General features: G+C 41.1%; 1 protein-coding gene across 34 annotated transcripts in view; it reads right to left on the bottom strand.

The window, feature by feature from the left end:
* LOC111071467 (ecdysone-induced protein 74EF) overlaps window positions 1–18,686 on the bottom strand; it is a 128,578-nt gene that overhangs the window by 15,961 nt on the left and 93,931 nt on the right. For 17 of the 34 annotated variants that reach the window (XM_041592588.1, XM_022362824.2, XM_022362825.2 and 14 more), the window contains exons 3-9: window positions 10,835–11,251; window positions 7,790–8,110; window positions 4,038–4,784; window positions 3,915–3,968; window positions 2,988–3,080; window positions 1,532–1,586; window positions 176–217 (exon numbers count right to left, since the gene is read on the bottom strand). In XM_041592588.1, the coding sequence (XP_041448522.1) occupies window positions 176–217; window positions 1,532–1,586; window positions 2,988–3,080; window positions 3,915–3,968; window positions 4,038–4,784; window positions 7,790–8,110; window positions 10,835–11,251 (1,729 nt within the window). The remainder of the gene's footprint in view (window positions 1–175; window positions 218–1,531; window positions 1,587–2,987; window positions 3,081–3,914; window positions 3,969–4,037; window positions 4,785–7,789; window positions 8,111–10,834; window positions 11,252–18,686) is intronic. The other 17 variants (XM_022362828.2, XM_041592589.1, XM_022362817.2 and 14 more) reach the window with 5 other exon arrangements.

Below are 18,686 nucleotides of genomic sequence, written 5' to 3'. Positions count from 1 at the left end.
TTCAACTTAGTTTACTTTTTGGTATTTCTATTGTTTATTTATTTTTTTTTTGCAGTCTCACACACGTTAAAAAAACAAAAACATCACGAAGATATTTTGTTTGCATATTCTTCATATTGGTTTTTGTTTTTTTTTTATTTGGGTGAGTTTTTGGGTTTGTTTGGGTCTGGCTCACCTAGAGCTGGGGCCGGCATGGCACCATCTTTGGTCAGTACAACTGTGTGGGGTGTTTGAGAGAGAACGAAATGATAAAATATACATAAGTAATTCTTGTCAATCATCATTATCATCATCATCATCAGATCATTATCAAAGTAGTCAAAGCAGACGCATTAAACATAACTTAATCGAAACCACAAATATGTACACATTAAATTAATTTATTATTAAATATTATTTGTATTGTGTTTGAGTGTGCTTTTTTTTTGTTTTTGTTTTGGTTAAGCAGCCGCAACCCCAAAATAAAGAAAACAAATTGCACAAGAAGCAGTCAAAGTCAAATATTGAATGGTTTCCAACAGGTTAGTGGCACAATTTCGTGTTAACAAGTTTTTATTGTTTGATTGCCTCCAGCCCCCGGCATACTCGATTAACAAACAAACGTGTGAAATTTTCTAGCGTGTGCTGCCCCACAAAAAAAACAAAATAGGGGAGGCGGCGGGTGGTGAAACGTTGCATTTTCATTAGGAACACACACACATTCTCGTTGGCAACTCAATTTCTCAGTTGCAGTTAGTTTCAGTTTTTGGCCACCAAAGAAGTTGATGTGAAAAGTTCCAAGGCAAACAAACAACAAAGTATATGAAAAAACAACTAAAACTAAAACTAAGGGAATGTTAAGAAAGCAGCCAGTAATAGTTGGGAGTAGTAGGAGCAGCCGAAGCAGAAGCAACACCAGCACCAGCACCAGCAGGAGCAACAATGGACCCTTAAGTACTGGCCAAACGGGGCAGCAGCTACTTTTTTAAGGATGTTTGTGGTACGTGTGTTAGCAGCAAAGAGAAAACCCTGCTGTAGAAGCCTCAGCTTTTGGTTAAACGAAAAGTTTCATCACTGTTTCAGTGTGCACTCAATCGAGTATCCTCCTGGGAGGACTCAAAATCCAATGAAAACGAAACATCGGGTTTCATGAAAAGTATTCAAAATAAAACAAGTACAACAGTTTCATCAGGTTATTGATCGTGAAAGCTGGAGAAGAATTCCAGTTTTGAACTTTCGAAAAAGAAGGCTATGGGACGAATGTATCGCAAAGATACGGGAATACGTTTAGACAGTACTTAAAATGGATTTCATTTTCTAGGGCATAGCTATCGTTGCTGCTGATGTTGCTGCAGCTCCTTGGGCTCTTGTTCTTGTTCTTTCTGTGGCTGTTGCATTTCAACGTAATTGCATTTCTTTGCTGAACATTTAAACTGGTTTCGTTACGTGGCTTAAACCTAGCTTCCATGTTTCAATGTGTGTGTGTGTGTGTGTGTGATATCTATGAGTGTGAGTGTATCTGTGAGTGTGTGCATGTGTTAGGATCACTTACCGTTGGGTACTGCTGTCACTTTTTTGGTTTGTACACGTGCAGTGGCGTTATTCACCTTCACAATTGGTTATTTTTGGTATTGTTTGTTTTTTATTTATTTTTTATTTTTGGTTTTAACGAGCGATCAGCGAGCGGTGGTGGTTGTTGTTGTTGTAGTTGTTGGTTTTGGTGATGAGTTTAAATATAAATATATTTTTTTTTAATTTTATATATCATATACACACGAAAAGGTATGTATATCGATATATATAGAGAGAGATCGCATGTATATAGAGAATGTAGAAATAAATTATGTGTTAGTTAACAATTACAACAAAAATCTTTGCAAATTGTGTGTTTAAGTGTTTTTGGTGTTGGGAAATGTGTATGTGTGTGTGTGTGTGTGTGTGTGTCAGAAATTTCTTGGTTATAGATTCTAAAAAATTCAGAAACCTATATTTAACATTTTCGATTTGCCTTAAAAATTTATTAAAGTTAAAGTTTCAAATACTGATTATTTATCTACATATTTACTTTATTTTCCTAAATTTTAAATGTTGTTCCTTCTTTTTGGGCTAGAAATCATCCATTAGAAAAACAAAAAGTACAACGGATTGGCCATGTTTCCCCCAGTAAATCGTATATGGCTTTCAAACGTTTATAAATTCAATACAATTTGTATAATTATTTCGATTTCATTTATGCTTGATTAATATATACTTTTTGGAATTAATTTTCGTGGGCTTTTAGCGAAACGGACATCCGTTTCCGGCTGGACATTGTATGGCAATGTGGACCCAGAGCCTTAATTAGACTCGTGCGATTGCCGCAGGCATTTGGCGAGCATAAAACCAAGTGGAAAATGGAAAATAACAGCACAGCATAGCCTTTTGTGCGGCTCAGTTAATTTGTTTAACCAACCAGCAACCCAAAGAGGGACGTAGACAGACGGACAGTCTGCCAAATACACGTACATTTCTCTGTGCACTTTGTGCATTTTCAGCATATTTTAAATGCCAATTATTTGCGGCTCTCCATTTAACATTAATCAGAATAAAAAATAAAAAGAGGGAACAACAAGCACAAAGAGGCGTGTGGAAATTGTAATTAATTTTTAATGAAAGGCAAATAAGAAACCCAATCCCAATCCTGAACACAATTTAAAAATCAATCACGGGCAAGACCCCACAAAATCGTGCTGACAATGCGTGAGGCGATCCTTGAATTAAATGAACAACAATTATGGGTGGTGGCGCGCACATTTAATTTAAAGCCATCTCATTGGAGGGACACGCAAGGATTACAAGTTGAAAAGCAATTTCTTTCTGCTACTTTTGTGATACGATAGTTTCTGTGAAATTAGTGGTGGATTTTTTTTCCTTTCTTTTTTGTGGGGGATGTGTTTAGGAGTGTGTGTCTGTGTGTGTGTGTGTGTGTGTGTGAAGGTATATGGATATGGTATATGGCATGCACCCACCTCGATTTTGCGTCCCTCAACCACGGTGCCGTGTAGACGTTCGCGTGCTCGTTCTGCTTCGTTGCTGTTAGCGAATGTTACAAAACCGAATCCCTGCCATTCGCAATCAAACATGCAATTAAAGAAACATATAGAGTATATAGATTACGATTTCCAAAAACTAAAAACTAAAAAAAAATATATATATAACATTTTCTTATAAATAATCCAAACAACATGGTTCTCTGGGGGGGAGGTTTTTTTTATATATTTATTTTGTAGATGTAGTCGTTTTCAAAAAGCTATTGCTACAAAAAATACATCAACAAGGCAGGTCAGGGCGGGGCATGGGTCGTGGGGGTTGGAGCGGCCAAGGACATGCTTCGGACCGGGGCCATTGGCACATTTCTCTTATATATCTGAAGGATGGATAGTGGGTCTCTCGGGGATGGATGAGGGGGGGGAATTTAGACTGCGACTGCGACATGCACGTGCCCTACACTTTGCGCTCTGTCTTCGCTCCCATGGCTCAGATCTTCCCTTAGCCTTAGCCTTAGCCTCAGCTTTGGCCTCTCTGCTCTCACCTCCTCAAGGTGTTGGCACGCCTTAAATTATGCACCATTCCTGGTGCCATGGTAACTATGCAATTATTTTTGCCAGGCTCCATAATAATGTTAAATAAAAAAAAACAAGGACAGCTACAAGAGGCACAGGAAGAAGCCAGGAGCCAGGAACACGGTTCTGGTTGCCAAGGCAACGACGGACAAAAAATCTCCCGGGAATACCTGGAGTGCATAATTTAAATGAATTGTGCGACAATTAGATGCAAAATGTCCCACGCAATTGGCGGCAGGCAGAGAGAGAGACAGAGAGAGCACAGCTACAAAGGAAGACGGAAGAAGAGGAGCCTTGGCGCCTATGGAAATATAAAAGTGCCACAGGACTTACCTTGCTGCCGCGCTCATTGAATATGATTTCCACATCGAGAATGGTTCCAAATTGCTGCAGGGGGAAACGAACAAAATGAATAGAATTTAATTTCATGTTATCCCTGAGGATTCCCGCACTCACCCCAAACATGGCACGCAGATCGGGATCCCGGAAGCGGAACGGTATGTTGGAGACATGCAGCCGCTTGGGCTGACTTTTGGCATCCATGGAGGCGGCAACGGCCTGTGCGACCGTCGGCAGCGCCTGTGCGGGGACTAGAGCACTGGTCAGACTTGTGACCACATTCGGCGACTGCACGGAGGCGGTCATGATGCCGCTGGCTGCTGCCGCTGCAGCATTCAGATGGGCAATCACTTGCGAGGTACTCGCTGGCACCACCATCGCCCCACCATTGGCAATGCTGGCCATGCTGTCCAGGCCGGCGGTGGGCAAGAGACCGACACCCACACCACTGCTGCTGGTGGCAGCCAGTGCGCCGGCGGCTATCGAACTGGCCGTGACGGATGTGGCCGCTGCCATCGATGTGGGACTGCTGCACAGGAGCGGCATTTGCTGCTGCTGCTGCTGCTGTTGCTGTTGTTGCTGCTGTTGCATGGCGGGCGGCGTCTGGAGCAGCGGTTCGCCGCTGGCTATCGGCGATGTGTTGCCCGACATGCTGCTATCTGTGGCACTTCCATTGAATGTTGCGGCTGCTACTGCGGCGACTGTGGCTTGCGATGCTGTGACGCTGGACGGGGAGCTGCAGAGCGGGGAGCCAGGCGGTCCACCGCCACCACCGCCGCCTGTACCACCGCCTCCTGTGCCAACAATCGAGTGGGCTGAGCTCTGTTGGGAATCAGCAGCCTCATTGGCAATCAATACTGTGGACTGGAAACGGAAAGGAAGCACACGTTAGTTAAATAATAAATTAGTTTAGTTCGCTTAACCCTAGAAATAGTCTGGCTGTATGTACAGCACATATCTGCGCAGTTTCCCCCTTTTAATGCCCCCAAATATCGTTTTTCAAGAGGTGAAATATTATTGAATACGATATTTGGGGCAACTTCTGTTGTTGGCATTTTTGGATGGTTGTGTGTTTCAGTGTACTCCATGGCAAATCGAATGCGAACAAGTGCCGCAATAAATAAACAATTGAAATGAAAATACCATTTTCAAGTGGTTTACATCAGAGGGAAAAGGGATGCTCTGCCCCGCCCTGCCCACGCATCTGTGTGTGACCCAATAAAAAAGTTACTGTTGGAAAAGCGGGGAAAACGAGCGCACAGGAACACAGACAGGAACACCGAACAGGAGCAGGAGCAGGAAACCAATACAAACATACTCCCACACACATACACACACACACGGGGGCGAGTACACATTTTGTGGCACAAACTTGTGTTGACTTATGCAATAAAACTGTCGCGCAAACTGTTGCAATATACCCCCAATCCACCACAACAGCAGCAGTAGCAAAGCAAGTAGCATTCAGCCTCATGCCGCATGCCCCACAGCCCCAGGAGCAAATGCAATCCCAATCGACCCTGCGGAAATGTTTGCATTTTGTATTTTTGCATTATTAAAACTGAAAATGCACCGCCATGACAGGCTATTGTTGTTCCACAAGCCTCCGCTTCGACACAACAATTCCAGTCCATTCCACGCCATTCCCCCCGTAACGAAGCTTTGAATAATATGAAAAAATTCTCTGTTTACGCAGGAACATAAAAACATATAAATAGATAGACATATGTAGCCAGCCTTCCTCAATAGACGAAGCTTTAGATACCCTTGGTAATGGTAGTGCATGGCAGAAGGTGGTCCTCTCAGTTATGTAGCTTTAAATGCGAAAGAATCAGATAATCCTGTATGAGGGATTAATGATAGAGAACCCATGATAAAGCATGAATCAATGTTTCCTTTTCTGCCTTGCCAGCTTCTACGCAAAATCCTCATTCTCTTTACTGAAAGGGTATCAAAAGGAGAATAAGCCCCAAGCAAAGCCCCAACCAAATTCGATGACAATGCAATAAAAATGAACAGAATGAACAGCATGGGCGGTGGAATATGTGGACATAAAGAGAAAAAAAACCGATGCCACAATGGGGCATGCCATGCCCCATAATGTAGGCAATAGAAATAACGCTTAACTTAATTTGCTGCGCATTGTTGACACATAAATCTAAACAAAATTCCTGTATATAAAATACACTCTGCATTTTTTCGGGTTTGCCGGTTTGCATGTTTACCGAACATTTCGGTGCCAAAGTGAAATGGCGTGAAAAACTTTGGCCATATAAATGGCTAACGGCTGATGGGCGATGGCGGCAGGAAGGCGGAGGGGCTGTTATTGTTTCGGGTATCGGGTTACACGTAAATGACATTTAACGCTTTTTAGTTTATCGAAATGCTTTTGTGCGGCACGCGACAAATTCTGCCTGCAAAAAGGTCGCCTGCCGCTGCCTTTTGATTTGGTTTTGCCTTCGGTTTCATTTCTGCATTTCTGCATAAATTTTTAGGGTGAAACTTTTTCAAAGAAATTTGCTCTAAATTGTTTCTGATTTGAATGTTGGGGCCCTATTTGATAGGGGCAATATGTCGGTTAGAACTTTGAGTTCTTTCTGTTTGTTTTATGGGTAAATTTTTATTTTTGTAGCTAAATTACTTTTAACTTATTTAATTGGTTTGAAATTTATGGTTTTATGTGTATGTATTGTATGTAGGTTATCGGTTTTTAAGTTTAAATTTAATTTACATTAAATTTGTGTCGGACATTAGTAGCACAAAAGGCAGCTGTAGTCCTCCAGTCAATTAGTTAACCAATAAGAAGAGATCAAAATAAAGTACGAAGAAATATGCACAGTCCAGTTTGTTAATATTTTGTTTGCGTATTTGCTGACAGCGCGACTTATCACAGCCCATTGTGTCGCATTAATTGCTGTTGCTGTGAGAGAGCGATACAAGAAATTGCTGAGAGAGAGAGATGAATCAATTAAAGCTATTGCCGCGCCAGAGCAAGAGATTGAAGCAATTGCGAGCTCAGGTATTGCGGGAGAGCGGCAAAGCTCGTAGTTGACAGAGATAAGAGATCAAGAGATAAGACAATTGCGATTGCATTGCGCTGCGCTCGAGGTGAAATACAACAGAAATGTAGGAACAGCATCGAGTGTGTCATACTAGTACATATGTACATACATACAAATGTACAAGTACGAAAAGCAGTAGGAATCGGTTAACTCTGAGCAACGGAGCTACTCTCAAGACACTTAAATTGGCACCCACTGTACTAAGCTTAGCTGAAGCAATCATATCTTATAGCCAACATTATATTTATCGCAATCTTAATCTCATAAGCTCAGATCCTTCTCTAGCTATGCTTCGAAGACTGCAATTCCCCTCCCTCCCACTCACAATTAATTATAAAAAACTTAGCAAGCAAGAGAAGCCGCAATGAAAATCATAAAAAAACCCTGGCATATCCCTTAAACATCTGCTACATCTGGATCTCTGCGCAAAGTTTCGCTCTTCTCTCTGATGATGACAATGCATACAAAATGCAGTTACAAAAGAGTTCAAGTTGAGGCGGAAAAGAAGATTTTTCCCGGCCAGTCTGTTGGTCGCCTAATGAAGATGAGCACAATAAACAAAACAAAAAAAAAGACAAAAAAAAATGAAATAAAAAGTGCTGGACGGAAAACCAGCAGGAAAAACGAGTACAAGAAAACATGGAAAAAATTCAAGAAACTGGCACGTAAATTTCAATTGTGTGCTTTTCTCGTCTCTATTCCTTTTTTTTTTTTTTTTTTTTTTTTTAGTGTGCTCTTGTTTATTTTATTATAATTTTTTGTTGGTGGCTGCTTTGCCGTTGGTTTTGGGCAAAACAAAAAACTCACTATGCTGAGCACATTTTGTGGGGGCTGCGATGATTGCTGGTGGTGATGGTGATGCTGCTGTTGTTGTTGTTGTTGTTGCTGCTGCTGTTGGGGTGTTGGTGGTGCTGCTGAAGTTGTAGCTGGTGGTGATGGTGCTGCTGCTGCAGTTGCAGTTGGTCCATGGCATGTCCATTTGTCAGGGATGGCTGCGTGACCACTGAAACTGGGATTTGGCCAGGACCCGACCCGACCCGGACCAGGACCAGCGACTGTGACTGTTGAGGATGCGACACTGCTGGCTGTTCCATTGTACAGTGTCTGTGTTTGTGTTGACAGATTTGTCTGTGATAAATTTTCAGATAACAACAAGGATTTGCGTTTTAGTTGGAGATTCTTCTCCCACTCACTATATAGGGGTGTGTGTTCGTGTATGTAGGAATGTGTATGTGTGGATTAAGATAGATGCAGTGTGGAATAAGGCTATAAAAAAATACACCAGACAGGCAGACAGGCGACCAACACCAACAATTTGCTTAAATGTCTAGCTTAATTTTGCTACATCCCAAACTGCATTTACAAGTTGCTTAATTGCTTGGAACATGCCTAAAATACGTTTACATTTAGCATATTACATATGTTTGCATATAGAGATTATATTTATAGTTATATATTTTGTATATAAAAGTATAATGAATCATGACAAAATGCAAAATGAATATACAACCAAGTCGGCGGTGAGTCTTATACTAAGTATTCAAGTATTAAGTATATCTTGAAGTACTATTTATAACGTTTCTCCAGTGATTTCAGGGTTATACATAATTTTAGGGAATAATTTGGCAAAACCATATTTAAAAAAGAAAAAACATTCAGATATTAAGTAGACATTCCCAAGCACCAGGTTCACCCAGAGACATATTATTTAAGGTAACAATATACGGAAGTATACGATCTACTATATCGTCATCAATAGCTGCAAGGGTATCAAGTAATTTGCGTCCCAAAAACCCGCCCTTCCTTTCATCTAATAAGGTTCCCATTTCTTTTCATTGCTTCAAAATGTCCGCCCATTGAATATTGGCATTCTTTAATAGATTCAAATTTATTTTGTAATTAAATAAAAGAATAAATCCCATTTCAGGAAATCATAAACATATTTATTAATTGAATTAAAAAAAGAAAACTCCCTCAAATGGCATAGCTTTTTGCAGGCAGAATTTTTTCCATCCAACCAACGTTGGGCTTTTGTTTTGTCGTGTGTGTATAATTTTCCCATTCTTGTTAAACAACAATATTGTATTTATTGGAATGTTCGGTAAATACTCCCCACAGGGGCAAACAAACAACAATGAAGCCATTCAAAATGTCAGACCCCAAGTTGTACGTATTGTTCCAGGTATAGAAATACATTATACTATAAATGTATGTTTATGATATTTAATTAAATGCACACTACATATTGTACAACATTAATTTAACAGCAAAAAATTACAACAAAGAGAAGGCAAACATGAGCATTTATTGCAATTAATTAAATATTTGCTTAATTTATTACACCAGCAACGCACACAAATTTCTCTGACAAACTAAATGCAAACAACCTCAGTGATACATACGTACATATGTATGTATGTACTTACTGTTTGTATGTGTATATGTGTATGCATTGTTAAAAAACTGAAAGCAAACCTAATGCTCTCTCATCTGTTAAATAATTCAAATGCACGAATCAATTTCCATAAACAAATATCCCTGGGGTCAACAAAATCAAACAAAATTTTTGTGCGAGTTTTGTACGGTTTATTCGGAAAAATTGTGCTGCACACCCACCCCATTCCCAACTGCACAGTGCACCTGCAAACAAATGTTTGCCAAATATTTTCAATAGTGAAAATATTTTAATATATAAATATTTGAGATGCAAAAATTCGGAAATTCTAGAGAATGCAACTGATTTTGGTGGGGAGGAAAATGTTTCATGTTGCATTTTGTGTGATGGTAAAATTTTAATTAGAACAGAAAGAAACAATAAACTACAAAGCAGCACACACACACTCACACACACAATAGTGGAGTAGATGCGTGTCCTCGGGCCAAATGAAAAAAAAATAAGAGCAATCGCAGTGCCATCTAAAAGTATGCTACAAAAAAAAAACACACACACAAGAAAACTAACAACAGTGATGGCTCGAATATTATAGCGACCTGCTCTTCCGTTCACAGGGGATTCCGGGACCGTTTTTTTGCATTTTGAGGCTGTTGGAAACGACTTCAAAACCATTTATATCTGTATATATATATATTATTAATCCTTTCTAATTTTTGGTAGGTACTCGTACCTAAATGAATAAAGGACTTAGATTTAGTTTTCTAGGATCTAGTAAAATCACTACCAAAAGGTTTTCAACTACTGTTAATGTTCTAAAAGCTGCAACAGCAGGCACATTTAATTGCTTCTAATTTCAGAGTGGAGTGGGTGGGTCTAGTGCTAGTTCTGTAATTTCTTCAAATCTATAATTTGTGACATTTCCAATTGCCGAGCCAGCACTGTTATCTATGGATGGGGGGATACTCTAGTTTTGTATGCGTGTGTGTGTGTGGCTACGGCCATCTGTGTGAGTGTTTACTGCCGTTAGCGTTTTACTCTTTTGCTGTTGCTCGGACACGCATGCAATTAAAAATGTAAAAGCAGCAGAACGGCCACAACATCACTGGCAACAGCAATAAAAAAAAAAAAACAAAAAAAAAATAGATTGTTGCAATAAGAACAAACACGGCCTACTGGTCATGTATGTACATGTGTATCTGTATGTGTGCATCAATTTGTGTGGATGTGGTGTGTGTGTGTGTAAAACCAAATCAAAGCATCAGCAAAAACCAAAGAGAACCAAAACCAAACTAAAGGTGGAGCCAAAACCAAAACACACACATCTACAATTGCATACCAAAAGCATACACACACACACACATATACAAAAACAAACACAGATAGGTGAGGGGTTGGGGGGGGGAGGTGGTGAATAGGTACACAAAGATAGAAATGTGGCTGGATGGGGTTACACTCACCTTTGTCTGTTGCATATACAACGGTGCACATTCGGACACACTCGTGACCACCACTGATGCCGATGCAGCACCATTGGCCGTGGCATATTCTGTTGCAACTCCTCCGACAGCTCCTGGCGCTGCCGCTCCTGCTGCTGCTGATGCAACTGTGTTCCCGGTGGCAGCTCCTCCTGGCTCGCCGGCCGCCTTTAACTGGGTCACTGGTTCAGCCTGCTGTTTGGCTGCTGCAGCTGCCACAGCCAGGGACAAACTGTCGGCGGCTGTGGCAGCAGCGCCAGCCTGTTGGGCAGCGGCCGCAGCAGCTCCTGCTTGCTGGGCAGCGGCTGCTGCTGCCGCGGCCGCTGCTGCTGGCCCTGGAGCGGCGGCATAACCGGCCGGAGCGCCCGGAAATGGCGCCACGCCAGCCTGCACCATGTGCTGCATAGAGAGAGATAAAGAGAGAACACGGTGGGAAGAGGGAGAGAGGGAAAGATGGTTTTATGGATTAGTATTGGTCGCATAAAAATGTAAGTCCCCACCCACAGCACCCACAAAAAGTAACTAAAAATGAACATTATGGGTATTAGTTTTTATGACCCCTTTCACAGGTAGGGTATCATGATTTTTGGCAATAAAGAAGGAAGTATCTACACATGACCACAATGGATAGAGCAATGGAACCTACTCTGTTTTTTTTTTTCTTTAGAGATCCTTTATTCTACCCAAGATCATTTTAGGATATGTATGCATTCGTCTTTAACCTCTAACGTTTTTCTTTTACTGTTTTCCTGGTGACACATTTCATACATCTTATGGTTCCACTTCCGCTACTCCCTCATGCCACATTACACGCCATTGCCACTGCCGCCGCTTCTATGTGGCCCCATAAAAGTGCAAAATGAAAACCAGGTAGTTTATTTTGCAGGTGGTAGCCCCCCATTACCCATTGGGTGCCCAGAGCTTTGGGGTTTTAAGCTCTGGTTTAAACAAAGGACACATGCACATAAAAACACACACAGAGAGAGAGAGAGCGAGAGAAATAGAGAGAGAGAGATGAAGAGGCGCCAGGATAAGGCTAAGGATATCAGTGGAGTAGAGTGGAGTATGCGTACAAAATGCGCTTTAAATTGTCAGTTTTATTTGTATAAAATGTGGCCCTTATTTGGCTTGTCTCGCCATGGGTTTACCCACCGCACCGCACCGTACCGCTCGCTACCTCTGTCAGCATCTATGAAATATGCAAAATTTGCAGCTTATTGTTGGTTGTACCTAAATACAGATGGTATATACATATATATATATATACGAGTATATGTACCCAACACCCACCCAAAAGAGTAGCATAACTTTTTCTGTGGATTTTCGGGGTGGTGGCAAGAACGGGATTAGCATGTGAGTGGCATTTTAATATGGTTTTTAGCCATGGAAAATCGTTACCTTGCACCCAGTCCTAGTCCGAGGCAACGTAATAAGCACTAGAGATGAGCAATGTGCCACGAAACGAGTAAGAATTTAGCTAAGAAAGGCGAATTTTATAAATAAAATAGCTACAAATTTCTTTAGTTTCATTAAAATATTTAAATTATATGTCAGTTTGAATTATCACATATTTTTCCCACTTTTTATTGGCTTTTTTACTGCACTAAAACACGCAATAAAAACAAATCGTTGGTACAAATCACTGCTCATTGGGCACATCTCTAGTGAAGAGAACTTTCTTCCTACATGAAATGGTTATTAATTTTATGGCTTAATGCAAAAATGTCACACAAAATGCAGCTAAGTGAAGGGTCTTGAATGCTTAATGCCCCTGTGCATCTGACACGATGCTGAGGGGAGTAAAACTGTAAAACGATTTGAGATTTTTCTCGTGTGTGCATTGCGCAAAAATCATTTGTTAAATGTAAATATTTTATAATTAGTGGGTTTTAAAAATACCAAAAAACGACTATAAATACCAGGACGAGTATCTGTTGGATACAGTTCATCTATCTTGGCAAGCAGGGCATAAACCAGAACCAGAACCAGCATTTCAACAGCGCCACAAATAGTATATCAATGCACAGCAAACGGCAAACGTGTCGCCGTTTTCTGTTTATTTTGGCATCAGCCCATCACACAAAATTGCAGTCGTCATGGCCTCTATGGCCATCCCCTATGGCACCTATATCCATTTTCTATAGTGATTCTACTCCACTTCTTTGCCTGGCTATTTCGTCTGCTTGCTTCTCAACGATTTGTGCTTTGAAAAATTAGCTTGTTAATTAAATTCAAGCTGCATATGACATGTCGCCTCCACTGCGCGCTCGTTGCAGGTGCACAAGTACGAGAAGATCTATATGTAGACATTCTACTCCTCCCGTTTCACCTTCTTCTCTCCCTCCCTCTCTATCTCTCTCTCTCGCTCGCTCATCTGGTGACATAATCCGCTGTGCAAATTGGCGCTCATGTTGCTCATACGCCGCGTTAGACAGCATCACACATGATATATGTATGTATATGCGAAATAATATATATATATATATATTTCTCGTTTAGATTGAAGCACAACTAAACAGCAAATAGCAAGCGAAAATTGTCATGTTAAATTTACATAAAAATTCTATGGCTATGGGGAATACACATTTTATGATGTGTCAATGAAAATGTTTGTGCCCCAAACACTTGATTATTCCCGCTTCCCGACTCCTTTGAGAGTCTCTCTCTCTTAATGAGTCTGCCGTATGTGTCTGGGGTTCGTTCTATTCTGGAATTTTTTCCCTTTACTTTTTTTTATTTTAACAACTCTTTCATAATTTTTCTGTCAACTATGGGAATGCGGGTTTGGTCCCAGTCGCCATCACTGTCGTAGACTTTGGTACTTCAGAAAATATCGTACTTTTGCTGCATTCACAAATATTTTTCATTTAATTGCACTTGAACAGAGGGTCAGAGGGCACAGACCAAAAACTGGGTACAGTTCAAATTTGCTCCTCCCTTTTTGGCTATTTTTTTGGGGCCATATTTACATGGCAAATATTTCGCTCGGCATTGCAGTAGCGGCAGCAGCAACAGCAGCAGCAGCGGCAACGACAACGACAGAAGTGGGAGCCGCCCTGGCAATTTGCATTTGCAGTTACTCTTCAAAAAAGAACAAGTATTCGCATTGGTTCGATACTATGACTATGTGATACCCTCGATATTCAGTGTTTTGAACAATGTCATTTGATTGGATAAAAAAATTGGAAAACAATGAAAAGAATTTGAAATACATACAAAATAAAAAGTAGAAAAAATGTTTTGGTTTCATGACTGATAAAATGATCGTTCTAGGAACATTTAGAGTGGTTTGGAAAATAGTTTCAATATAGATCACACCTCTACAATTTATCATCTTTTTTCTGAGGAAGAAAAGTAAAAGGAAATGCTTGGCAACCGAAAAAAACGTTCTCCTGCCTGTCACATATCACATCGAATCAAAACCCATTGTACTACTATTGTAGTGAAAAATTACAGGGTACTGGTTAAAGAAACAACAAAAACGTTCGGCAGCTGGCGTTGTTTTATTGACTGGGGGCCCAACGATGACGACGTCGTCGTCGTTGCTTTTTGTTTACATTTTGTGCTGGTAGCATCCACGGCATTCACCGCTGCTGCCACTGCTGCCACTGCAGCCGCCCGCGTTCCGTTTTGGTGTTGTTTTTGGAACATTTTCAACAAAACACTTTTCCGTTTTCATTTTGCAGTTTCAACAATTTTCCCTGGTGCTGTTGATGCTGGCTGCTGCGCTTTCAAGTGGCATTTTTCAAGCGTTTTTGTCTTTTCCAAAGTGTCTTTTGACGCGCAACAAATATTTCGGCAAGCGGAATGGAATCATTGAAAATGAAATGAAAATTTTTGAGAGAGAGAGAAGTCATAGAGGATTTTCCATTTTCCATGTTCATTAAATCTATTAAGTTTTTGGCAACGCGTCACACGCTGCGCCATAAGTTATAGTATATTTTTAAGTGTGTCACACGGCAGCATTCCACTTCTCTTCCTCTCTAGTGATTGATGGGGTAAAACCGAAAAATACGGGAAAGTCTGTAGAATTTTTACTTTGAAATGCATTTCTGTTTACAAAACTGGAAGGAAAAAATGTGACAGAAATCTAGTAGATAAATGCAAAAAAAATTTGAAAATCTTTGACCATTTATTTAGACAACAAAAACCGAACCAAAAAGCTGTCAAAAGTCAAAGTAAATTATAGCATAAACAATGTCTATATACTATGTATTGTGGTATGTGTATATATGGAGGGTCTCAAAGACATTACATCAACAGAATATTAATAAACAATGACGTGAGCAGCGGGTGAAATTTTTTTACTTTCGAAGACCGCTCGAAGACCGCCTCGTGTGCGTCAGCTGCTTGGTGCTGCTGCTGCTGCGTTTGTTGTCCGTTTCGATTATTAATTCCTAGACGTCGCAACATCCGATTCCATTCCCTCACCCACCCCCTAAGTTTTGAACCTGACATAGTCTAAAGGCATTTGGCCAATTACTCAATAGCTGCCGCTGTCGCTGCCTGCCACTGACGCAATCCAAACGCCACGAAGCGCCCAATTTTGGTCAATGCAATGGCAAAATTTGGGGCGACGACAACGCTCGTTAAAAGCCAGGCCAAGTCGGTCAGCGGCCACGCGGCGAATGCCAATTGAAACTGAATTGGAAAATTTGCTTAACACGCGCCTAAAGTACAAGTACGAGTACGAATACGAATACGAAATACGAGTACGAATACGAATACGAGAGACACCCTCGCATCGGCTTTGATTGTTTGAATTAAAGTAACTCTGATTTTTGCTATTTCTCAATGGGTAATGGGTGGACAGGTTGTCGCATTTAAATGTAGGTCGATGCAGGTCACGTCTTCCATGCAGATTACAGCCCAGCAGCATGCGGGAAAGTATTATATCAACAGATACCTGTCATTTCAATACCGATTACGATTCCGATTCCGATTCCATTGCCAATATGTCAATGTATGTATATTTGGTTTTGGTTTAAGGAAGTTCAAAGGTCAGGCCCAAATCCCAGTTACATCTCTAGCCATAATTGCCACACAAAAAAATACAAAACCAAAAATAGCAAAATGCAAAACGTGTCAAATCAATTTACATGGCAATTGAATGCGACAGAAAGCCCAGTCAAGGATATCAAACATATGGCATGGATGGCATGCACACGAGACTATTTGGACATACAGGTACATATATCAGGTGTGCGGGGTGTTGGCTGTTCAGGTCAGTCCTTGGGCAAATTAGGACATACGAAGAGAGTGTATGTGTGTGCATGTGTGCGCTCTGCTCTGTGTTGCTGCCTGTCAGCTTTCTGTTTTTGCCAACAGGAAATTATAGCGAAAGCGTGTTGAAGTGTAAAAGGATGTTCCCCCAAATAGAATGGCAAGTGTACATGTGTGTGTGTGTGGCAGGAAGAAGGCCAGAATGAGGAGGAGCAGCAGAAACTGACATGTAATATGACTACAGAAAATTGCTATGGCTCTGGCTCCCCGGCACTCTCTGGCGCTCACTGGCAGTGATGCTGATGCGGATGTTGATGCTGCAGCATGCGGGTGTCAGATACGAGCTGCAAGATACAAATACCTGTGCAAACCATCTATTTCTACCTCCAACTGTATAGCTGTGTTTAGCCAGTGTCTGTGTATTTCTGTGTTCGTTTTTGCAAATCAACAGAACGGAAATTTATTTCAAAATACACACCAAAATCCAATGTTTGCCTGCTAACGACTCCCCGCACTGCACTGCAGCCAGCAGCAGCAGCAGCACTGCACATCCTTCTAATAAGACAAATACAAATACGCAATTTGATGTGTGAGAATCCGTAGGGAGTGCGGGGAGGGAGAGAGTTAATGAACAGCGCGTCACCTGCCCCAAACCCTCTATACGTAATAAGTCATGTAATGCAATAAGCCCACTGTGCTCAGCCAATAATTAGAATGGATTGCAGGCGAAAATTACTAAAATTTTCCGAGCAAAGGAGAGACATTATTTTGAGCAATCAAATTTGTCTGCCGCTTCCATTGACGCTTCCATAGGAAAATCAAAAGTAATTTCATTCGATTCATTCAGGTTAATTAATGCTTTATGTCTAGATAAATTTAGTTTTTGGCTCAAGTATGCCTTTATTTATTTATTCCCTTCAGTTAGTCTCATAATTTTATAGAATTTCATGGAAAGGCTGGTGGCTGCTGGCCACTTCCACCAATAAATATATCCAGAATTCAATGGTTGCCTATGCAGGATAATCTATACCTAAAACTACGAGTACGCTCAAAAGTTCAACCACTTTTCCTGCACCTTTAAAGGTTATTCAACGCTCCTCTTTCCCGCTGAAACTATTCCACCGCTTTATGAATGAAATTACAGTACAGGAGGGCAGAGAATGCAGCTGGCAATAACTACGAACTACTGACCAGGCCAGCAGCAACAAAAACAACAGTGTAAAATAGTGGAAACAGTGGAAAACTGCCACTGCAAAACGGTAAACCCAAAAAACGTCAAATACAGGTGCCTACAGCAGCAATATCCACAATAACAGCAGCAACAGCAAAACGTTTTACAACAAGAAATGGCTAAAAGCGGAGAGAGAAAGGGAAAGAGAGAGAGAAGAATATATGGCCCTAGGCTCTGTAGCTTCACTAAGCCATAAACTGGTTGTTGGTAGAGCTACAGGAAACGTTTCGCTTCGGTTCGGTTTGGTTTGGTTTGGGCCTGGTTCAGGCTGCGCATCTGCACAAAAAATAGCAGCGAACCGAAAGCGAAACTTGAACAGAGGCCCAGCATTTAAATGCGGTTTCTGTTACTCTTCGTGCAGGGTTTTTTTGTTTTGTATGAAAAACAGGAAAAGAAAGGTCAACACATTTTTGGGAACTGAAATTACAGATACTCTAGCATTCTATTTATTATTTAACCAAAAAGGAAGACCTTAAGCAATCTTCTAGTAAAAATGTCTTCTAAAAAGACGAGGCAGTCGGAAACTTACACTAAAATCTGGGATAATCCACAACTCAAGGCTGAATGCTTCCTTCTTTGCTCGGTAAACCGAGACTTGGACTTTTTGCAAGGGTATACAAATAGTTTCTTGGCTGTATTCGCACTTCAGTGTGTCACTGGGTCTGTGTGATGCCCACATTGCAGTTTCTATAGTTGTTAATGGCTGAGGCTGACTCTCAAGTCGAACCTTAAGCTGAAGATGCACTTTGATGATGATGATGATGATGATGATGATATGGAGAGGAGTAGGTGGTGGACTGTTGCTGGCGGACTGGTTTGCCATTTAAGTGGAATTTATGCTGCCGTACCCAACACACCAACCAAAGAGTCGAACTCCAGAGCTTTTGGCTGGGGTCTGTGTCTGTCATCAATTGCCTGGCGGCGCTGCCAAATGACGCATGCCCCAAAACCGAAGGGGCACCTACACATAGTTCCCCTATACCATTGCCTCTCCCATTTTTTTTGTGAGCAGGAGGCGATCTGTGGAAACCTTAATGCCAATGGAAACGTGAGAATTTCATCGTCGTTGAAGATGCACTTTGGGTTTTCCTTTTCTTTTCTTTGCCGATTTTTATCGCACACCATTTCATTTTCCCACTGCCTTTTTTGATTTTTTACTTTTTGTCGCATTTAGCTGGTAGAGCCAATGGAAAACTACGTGAAAAACTAACAAAACGTGAGCGGAAAATTAAATAATTGAAAATCCACTGCTGCTGCTACTGCTGCTGCTGCCGCGTGAAAGTGTACGGGAAAGGTCGTTCTGGGTGAGGCGATAGATAAATGCATTGTGATTATTCACTGGCTTAGCAAATGAAACCGAAATTGGCCATTGACCACCGG

This window comes from Drosophila obscura, unplaced genomic scaffold, assembly GCF_018151105.1.
Source record: "Drosophila obscura isolate BZ-5 IFL unplaced genomic scaffold, ASM1815110v1 contig_181, whole genome shotgun sequence".
In the NCBI taxonomy this organism is placed as follows: Eukaryota; Metazoa; Arthropoda; class Insecta; order Diptera; family Drosophilidae; genus Drosophila; species Drosophila obscura.
Note: the sequence above shows the minus strand (reverse complement) of the source record. Positions and strands in the feature narration are given on the sequence as shown.